A 9541-nucleotide genomic window follows, 5' to 3' on the forward strand; every position below is an offset into this window, starting at 1 on the left:
GCTAGTTTGAATTTCTCTGTAATAACCCAAATCTCTTACCTATTGTACCCGGCTTTGTATTTTTCTTTTTAATGGCTATTAATTTCTTTTAAAATTAAGTTCCTGGGTTCTTTAAACTTATGGTGTCCTCAAGAGATGCCAAATGCCAGAGTAGCATCCCATATTAATAAGCCTGTTAGCATTTGAACTACTCTTTTTTCCCCTTCTCAGTTTATCTAGATGGAACAAAATCTGAGGAAGACCTCTTTTCACAAGTATATGAAGATCTAATACAAGAACTAGCAAAACAAAAGGGTTAGTATTGTCCAATCAAAGTGGATTGTGAAGGACCAACCAGGAAAAATATTTCATTACATACCCGTGAATGTTGTTGTTGTTATTTTAGTCACCAAATCATGTCTGACTCTTTTGTGACCCCATGGACTGCAGCCCACCAGACTCCTCTGTCCATGGGATTTCCCAAGCAAGAATATTGGAGTGGGTTGCCATTTCCATCTCCTGGGGATCTTCCTGACCCAGGGATTGAACCTAGGTCTCCTGCATGGGCAGGCGGGTTCTTCACCACTGAGCCACCAGGGAAGCCCCAAGAATGGTATACCAGAATGCTAATGTAAGAGTGATTGTATCCATTCACTCGTTGCTTTGAAGACAGTTCAGAATCAGAGACTCTTAATGGGTCTAGGGACTTGATTACTTTTCTGAGTTCTTTTGAGGGTGAAAATATTCACCCTTTGTTATCTCTCTTAATGATATTTCTGTTATTTAGTTCAAATTTTTTAATAGATGGCTGTTATTTCAATAGGACTGAAATTATTCTTATAATTGAGTGAAATTAAATGCTGATAATCTTGTTTTAATAGGTATAGAGTTCTCTTTCTCCTTTATTCCTCAAAGATTTTTCATAAATACTTATTTCCCAAAATAAACACAAGATTTTAAAAATAACTTATTGAGTATTTCTTTAAGGTTTTCATATCAGACAATACATTTTGCAAGTGACAGAAATCCTCCTAAATCTGGCTTAAGCAGAAAAAAAAATACAGGAGTGGCAGTGGCTTCAGACTCAACTGAGTTAAGGAGCGCCGATGGGGTCCTCATGGTTCTGCCTCAATTTCTCATTTTCTGTTTGGGTATATTTTGAGGTCAGTCTCTCTCCACTAACAGACATGAAGTATTTTGGCAACACTATCCTCCTAAATCCAATAGCCCCAGTAAAAAGACAGTTTTATCCTTTATCAACTCATATCCTTGTCTATGAGTTGATAAAGCTGAGTATTGGATACAGAAGGGTCTATATGTTATTCTCACTAGTTTTGCATATATTTAAAATTCTTTATTTTAAACATTTTAAAATCAATTTTCCATATTATCCCAGCTGAAAAGTCCCAGGAAACATTTTGATTGGTCCTATTTGGGTCACATGACTTTGGTTAAACCAATCACTGTGCCTGGGAGATGGCTTACTTTTGTTGGCTAGAAGTGGATCAGGTACTCATCTTGTAATTGAGTACCTTAGGAAAGGCGTCCTGATTTAAGGGGAGAAATCCCCCAAAGGGAAGGCAGAGTAGGAGGTAGAAACCAGAAGAAGGATGACAAAGTGTGCTGGGGAAACAAAACTATAGATGTAGGTCTTTCACTGGCACTGTTTGAGCTAACACTTTTCATGGCTAACATACAAAATGCAGTCATCAGCTGGCTCAGGAGAAGACAGTATGAGTCACTTTGGCAGTGAAGAATATTACATGCTCTTTTGGTGAGAAGCAACTCCTCTGGTGCAAATGTCATCATCTCTCAGAAAGAATTAGATTTCCTGTGTCCTCAGTAAATTCCTAACTGACTAGAAGTTTGAGTCCAGCCAGGCAGCTCATTGATCCTAACACACTCCTAGTTTCAGAATCAGCCCTTCATGTAGGCATGAACCTATTTAAAGAAATGTCAGGACCATACTAAAATTTCTTCCTGTAAGTGGAACTTAAAATCCTTGCCAGTTTTGCCTGCTCACCCCTGCCATCTGTTACTCTGATGAAAGGCATGCCCCTCATCACGAAGCTCAGACGGAGCATCAGTGGATACAGAGAATGTAGAGTGAAGGGAGGGGCTCAGCCTTTGTAAATGATAGCACCTGAGCCAGAGCCACTTCTCTGAGAGCTGTTTGCTCCCTTGCTGACCTTGATAGGGTACTTACAGGGTGTTGATACTTGCAGTGGTTGAACACCTATACCTTTCCATTCTCTCAATAATGGTTAGGCTTGGGTCCAATTGTCCTTTAATGACCAAGTCACATGCTGACGTTTGGCCTTATGCTGTATCTGCTGATAAAAACAAGCCTTGATCATGTAGCTCAGGCAGATTGCATACAGAATGCCAGCTTTTGCCATCTGGTCCAAGACCCAAGAAAAGCTGGCATGTTTTGACGGGGGCTGAAAACCCACAGGAAAGTACATTTCCATGTCTGTAACACCCTCCTCTTTCCTTACCTACATCCTAGAGGTTTGTAAGGAAGTATTCCTTCATAAGACTATCTTGCCTGCGTTTGAGATATTGGATAAAGCTTAAAAGAAAAAAAAATAATAGAAATATTATGAGACATAAAATCCAAGGAATATCAGCTCTTCCTACCTCCAAGATTTATGTTCGTTTTTTTTTTTTTTTTTTCTGTTGTATAAATAAGTTACTGCGTTATTTATAGTAACCCATCACCTTTCCCAGTTCTTCCAATCACAGTGTCCTGGCAAAGCTAGCCTGGAGGGATCCTTAGCATAGCCTGGTTTAACCCTCAGTGAGGTTAAACCAGGCTGTTCTGGGCACCTTCAAATGTTTCAGTTGAATATACCTCAGGCTTCTTATAGTATCTCATAAACTAATTTTCTATTCTAAACATATAGAATCATAATTGTGATACAGCAATAATAATGAAACAGAAACAAAGATTGAATTTAAATCTCTCTTACATGGCTTACATGGTTAATTGCCATGTTTACTTTTATTTTTAAATTAATATTTAATGTTGAATAAGCTTTGTAGAGTCCATTATATAATGAAACAATAAAACTAAATAGCTCTTCCAGTTAAAGGATTCAAGGTTGAGTTCTGTTTTGCTCAGTAAAAGTAAATTATAAGACTTGACATTGACATCTTCCTGCAGAAGAAAGATGTCAAATCAGAGGGATAAAAATTGCAAAATAAAAATTTAATAAAATGAATTTGGGGGGATATTTTTCTATGTTGAATTTAAAATATAATTTCCAATTATAAAGTAACACTATAATTGCCCTAAAATTATTGAACCATTTCCTACTGTTAGATATTTAGTATTGTTAAAAAGATTTTTACATTGGCAAATAATGTACTGTAAAATATCTGTGTGTGTTGCTGGTTTTCTTCTTCTTGAATGATATTTAAAATTTTCAGAAGTAGCACTTGCTGAGTCAAAGAGTATAATCATTTTTATATTTTGCATGCTTCGAAGATTACAAAAAAATGTGTGCTTTTTAGCATGAGATGTGTGATAAGAATGCGGCAGGCTGATCATTGACTTTCTAAGCCAAAGTCACTAAATATTCAGCTCGACGTCCTTACTTTTAAAAAAGGTAAGAATGCTTCTTTCTTCAAACTAAGGATATCATTCTAAAACAAGAATATTACTGTATCAGCCACCTTTTGTGATATTCTTCTAGTTCTCAAATTATTACTTAGAGTCAAGGATCGTTATAGCAATTGCAAATAATACTGGATATCTGAAAATAGGCTTAAATTTAGCACAAGGATTAAAAGAATGAGATTTGGACTCAATTTAGTTCTTTACAGAAAACCAGCATTTCTGGTCCCAGAATCTGTGTAATCTTAACACACCTTAATGTTAGTGTGAAGATTTAATAAAATGACAATTGGAATTCTTCATTAATGTCTTTTCTTTTTGTCATTGTTCCCAAGGTGTGCAAGTGACAGTATAAAGTTGGAAGGGACTGAAACCTTCCTGGAGTGAACTGGGAAATTCAAAGGAATCTACTCAAGTGCCATAACCAAGACACATTGTGCGCTTTGGTACAGTGACAGTCTGTTGTTTTGTTTGTTTGTTCTGTCACACATGATTTCTTTAACACATGGAACAGTAAGTGGCTATCCATGATAATGGACAGAAATTTACCCTAATGCTGTTCTCACACCAAGAAGTGCACAGGTACAGCATAGCTCACAAAGACTGAGTCATTTCACTACACTAATGATTTTCAAACTTTTTTTTTTTTTTTTTTAAATTTTATTTTTTAAAAAAAAATCACATGCTCCCCATCCTGAACCCTCCTCCCTCCCAACCTCCCCATACCATCCCCCTGGGCCTTCCCAGCGCACCAGCCCCAAGCATCCAGCATCGTGCACTGAACCTGGACTGGCATCTCGTTTCATACATGACATTTCACATGTTTCAATGACATTCTCCCAAATCTTTTCAAACTTTTATGAATGGGACCCAAAGTGAAAAATAAGATATAGATCACAATCCAGTATATATGTAATCTATTGATGTGTGTGTGTGTGTGGATGAGTCTATATATGTATGCATATGTGTCTGTATTTGTTGCATGCATCATATCAATTATCATATAACATTTACTTCACATACAGTTTACTCTTTATATTTTTCTATTTTTAATTTTTTAAAAATATTTGTTACCATCCCATACTGATGCCCACCTCCTGCAAATAATGGGATTACCAGGAGTAGCAATCATATTGAATAAATCAACAATTTGCAATGGTATATTTTTGTATGTTTTGTCCTTGTTACTGCTGTAATTGTTTCTCATATGTATCTAAAACTGCTGAATCATTTGTGTCACTTATATTGAGACTTTGTTACAAATAAGGATTTTTGTGTGCATGTTTTATTTTGTTTTTGTCAAACCGATGGTCTAAAATTGCATAAGTAAGCCACAGGGATTTAAGTGGTATGCAGTACAGGGGCCCTTTCATTGGAAAGCACAAACAGGTAATCTGTAAATTGTATAATTTCTTGATGCCCCATTCAATACTGGAATTTAAATTACTGATCAACTTCTTATTTATTAATAATAGATTTCTCACATTCACAGTTTTTACATAAATATAAAATATATTCTTAAATTAACTTTAAATAATCTCTACAGACTCATCTAATCAGCTCCCATTACTTAGAAGTTTGTAACTAGCTTGCACTCAGTAATGATTAGGGGTTTTTTGCTCACATACACTATAAAAAAAAAAATCTGGGCTAAAATTATAGTTCATTCACTTAATAACTTTTTATGTTTTTGATCAAACCCTTTTAAGTCTTTGTTTCTCTTTGTAAGGTGAGGATACCAACAGTACTTACTGTGGGTATAGTGGAGAGTAAGGTAAGTTTTGAAATCCTTAACATGGCCCCCATGGCATCCATGATCCACCTTCTAAGTGCCTCTCTGCCTGCATTTCCCATCACTCAACTCTCTGCTGCTCAGCCACTGGAACCTCCACTCCTCAAACTCACCAGGACTCTTCCCATGTCACAGCAGCCTCACGTGCTGTTCCTGAGGCTTAGAGCAAACTTCTGCAACCCTCCTTCCAACTGGCCCGCTAACTCCTACTCCGCCTTCAGTTCACTCCTGTGATGCCACTTCTCAAGGATTTCCCTTCTCCTTACCCCGCCCTCATAGGTGCTCTCAAGGTTCCTCTACTTTTCCTTCAAAGTGCTGGTCACAGTTGTAATTACTCTGCCACTTACAGAATCACTCATTCAGTGGCTGTCTCTCCAGCTAGACTGCAAGCTCCCTGAAGGCAAGACCTACCTCTGAGGCTCAATTACAAATACTCCCTGTTAACTAGCACAGTGTCTAGCACATAGTGAACATAATAAATGCTGAGTACTCTTTATAAATTACTACTATATCAGGAATGAGTTCACATGCAAGCAGTATGTTAACTTGACTAATAGTAACTTACTGAGGTAATCCTTTTTATATAACAAAAGTTTAAGACATGTAGTCTAGGGTTTTTACATAGAGTCAGATTTAAGGGGGAAAAAAAAAAATTAGAAGGCACACAGTTAAATTTGAATTTCAGATAAACTCTAAACAACTTTCAAGTCCTAACTATTTCATATTTAAGACTTGTTCTTCGGAAATTCAACAACTCGAAAGTGTCATAGAAAAGCCACAGTCTTTCATCCTTGGCCTGTGGAGCTATCACCAGGAGGTCACAGGAAGGCCCCACAGAAGCTCCCAGCACAGTGTCAACTATCAAGGAAGGAACTGGGTACGGGAGGCAGACAGCCATAGGGCTCCCCAAATTACCCAACAGTGACCCCAGCAGCCATGGCTCCCATGGCCACTCTCACTGCAAAAGAAGCTGGGAAGAAGTTGTTAGGACAGATTCTAACCAGTTACGAATCACTGCCTGGGGATGTTGCCAAGTTGAGGAAAGTTAGGGGATGCGGAACACTTTTACTAAAGAAGGAGGAGGAAACAGATAAGCAATTGCAAGTATTTTGCAAGTATTACCACATTTTTTTTTCTGCTTATCTTCTCTGGCTATAATTTCCTCAAGCTTAGATGAATGTAATTTGTTTTATCCAAACAGTTAAAAAATTTTTTTTAAATATTTATTTATTTGACTATGCCAGGTCTTAGTTCCAGCATGTGGAATCTTAAATTGTCATTGCAGCACACAAGGTCTTTAGTTGTTACATGTGGGATCTAGTTCCCAGACCAGGTCTCAAAACCTGGGCCCCCTATATTATGAGTGCAGAGTCTTAGCCACTGGGCCACCAGGGAAGTCCCAAGATTTTTCTTTTTTTTAGTATCAAAATCTAGATATGACTTTTCAAACTTTATTTCCTCAAATTTCTGAAATACTCTTCCCCACAGAGAATATTGTCACTGTTGATTGAGAAGCATCACACTTGACTTTCCCCATTTCAGCATGTGAAAATAGATCAGAGAGAGACTGTTTATCTTGGTGTGTGTGCTGGGGCGGGGTGGGGGGTGGGGGGCAGTGCAACACTAACAGACATTAAAAATGGAAACATTCAAATCATTTTGGGAAGAATGAAATGTTTTTGTTTACTTCTCTCAATGAGAAACAAATTGGGAATTTGAAATGAAGAATACTAGTATTTCATTTCCACTATGTGCTTTCACATTTAGTTACTCATCAAAGCAGTTAATGAGGTATTGGATTGGATTAGCCAAAAAGCTCCCCCAGGTTTTTCCATCAGATCTTATGGAAAAAAATCTGAACAAACTTTTTGGCCAAACCTATAAAGCTCAACATTCACAAAATGAAGATCATGGCATCCGGTCCCATCACTTCATGGGAAATAGATGGGGAAACAGTGGAAACAGTGTCAGACTTTATTTTTCTGGGCTCCAAAATTACTGCAGATGGTGACTGCAGCCATGAAATTAAAAGACGCTTACTCCTTGGAAGGAAAGTTAGGACCAACCTAGATAGCATATTCAAAAGCAGAGACATTACTTTGCCAACAAAGGTCCGTCTAGTCAAGGTTATGGTTTTTCCTGTGGTCATGTATGGATGTGAGAGTTGGACTGTGAAGAAGGCTGAGCACCGAAGAATTGATGCTTTTGAACTGTGGTGTTGGAGAAGACTCTTGAGAGTCCCTTGGACTGCAAGGAGATCCAACCAGTCCATTCTGAAGGAGATCAGCCCTGGGATTTCTTTGGAAGGAATGATGCTAAAGCTGAAACTCCAGTACTTTGGCCACCTCATGCGAAGAGTTGAGTCATTGGAAAAGACTCTGATGCTGGGAGGGATTGGGGGCAGGAGGAGAAGGGGATGACAGAGGATGAGATGGCTGGATGGCATCACTGATTCGATGGACGTGAGTCTGAGTGAACTCCAGGAGTTGGTGATGGACAGGGAGGCCTGGCGTGCTGCGATTCATGGGGTTGCAAAGAGTCGGACATGACTGAGCGACTGATCTGATCTGATCTGATATTTGTTTAGAAAGGCTAAAAGGAGCAAATCTGCTGAAGACTTCACTTTTCTGTGCATAAATAACCTCAATCCCTTTAGGTTGAATTTGCTGTAGGAAGGTTTTGTTATGCTAAATGTTAAGCCCAGAGGAAGGAGTTTAGAAGAGGGCCTTGTGCATAGACTGTTATACTATAGGGTGACATTGAAGCCCAACAAGTTATCTTCTAAGGATACACTTGTGTAGTACATAGAATCTTAAGATGTTGGAGTAGTCTCAGCTGGTCTGATGCTCTGTATTTGAGTGTAGAAATTAGAACCAGAGCTGGTGACCTGCCCAACCCCATGCAGCTAGTTATTAGCAGAACCAGGGCCAGGCCATAATTCCTACAACATACAAACATGCACACACACACACACACACACACACACACTTTCCATTTTAAAGCAAAAAATGGCAGAAAAATCTCTTGCTAGAGTATATCATCTCTCCATCTTTCCTTTGGAAGGTGAAAATTAAGGAGCTTGGAAAGGCAAAGGCTGTGTCAGGGGAAAGGGAAACTTTCTGTTCTGGACAGTTGGAGCCTTGTCAAGGAGGCAAGCCAACTCATGAGGTTATCTGAGGGGCAAGGTGCAGTGGAGAGCTTATGTGAGCTCCATGGTGCTGTCTGCTGTTGCTGATCTTAGGTTTGTGGCTCCAGCTGTTCTTCAACAACTGAAGCCATGGTGGAGACCTGGGAAAAAGCACACATATAGGAAAGGCAGAATAGGTATTACACTCCACATCTGTGCACCCATAGAAGCAGATGAAAATTGCAATAGCAACTTTGGGGCCCTCATCAAGGTAGCATGACCTGTACATAAGAGCACATCAAAAACAGAATTTCTTACCAAAGTGAGCATAGTTGATGCATTCGTGCCGACATGTCCAGAAACACATCATCAATGTGAAAGCAGAGGTTAAAATCACATGCTCCCTGGTAGCTTCCAGATCCTAAAGAAGTTAGGTTGTCTTATTCAAAATTAAAAAATGGGACTAGGGCTTCCTTGGTGGTCCAGTGATTAAGACTGCATGCTTCTACTGCAAGGGGTGCTGAGTTTGATCCCTGATCAGGGAACTAAGATCTCACATGAGGGGCAGTACAGCCAGATAAGTAAATAAATAAAATAAAGATTGAGATTTAAACTCATACAAATAAATCCTTATTGACTCTTCTTCGTGCCTGAACAGCAAGTTTCTAGAACTTACTGTTGTTAACAATGGTTCTTAAACCTTAGTGTGTACCAGAATTCTTTGGAGGGCTTATGAAAAGCCCAGATTGCTGGTCCCCAACCCCAGAGTTTCTGGTTCCATTGGTTAGGGGTAGTGTACTAAAATCTGCATTTCTAACAAGTTCCCACATGATGTTGATATTGCTGACCCAGGGATCATGTGGAGTTACTGCTCTATAGCTGACAAATAGCAGCGGGCAGGCCCAGGAGGACCCACACTGGCTGTTATTCAGACACCATCAACCTGAAATTATCACTACTGTCAGCCCTTAAAAGTATTACAGAATAACTCTTGTGTCAGTTACTGGTTTTACTCACTCTTAGC

General features: G+C 38.9%; 1 protein-coding gene across 7 annotated transcripts in view; it reads left to right on the forward strand.

Moving 5' to 3' along the window:
- Positions 1 to 4759, forward strand: part of NMRK1 (nicotinamide riboside kinase 1) — a 30016-nt gene extending 25257 nt beyond the window's left edge. For 5 of the 7 annotated variants that reach the window (XM_070375758.1, XM_070375755.1, XM_005887849.2 and 2 more), the window contains 2 exons: positions 211 to 294; positions 3934 to 4759. In XM_070375758.1, the coding sequence (XP_070231859.1) occupies positions 211 to 294; positions 3934 to 3953 (104 nt within the window). In that variant the 3' untranslated portion in view covers positions 3954 to 4759. Of the gene's footprint in view, positions 1 to 210; positions 3591 to 3933 lie in introns of all 7 variants that reach the window. The other 2 variants (XR_011465146.1, XM_070375759.1) reach the window with 2 other exon arrangements.
- Positions 4760 to 9541: the final 4782 nt, after the last annotated feature.

The sequence above is a fragment of the Bos mutus genome, chromosome 8, assembly GCF_027580195.1.
Source record: "Bos mutus isolate GX-2022 chromosome 8, NWIPB_WYAK_1.1, whole genome shotgun sequence".
Lineage (NCBI taxonomy): Eukaryota > Metazoa > Chordata > Mammalia > Artiodactyla > Bovidae > Bos > Bos mutus.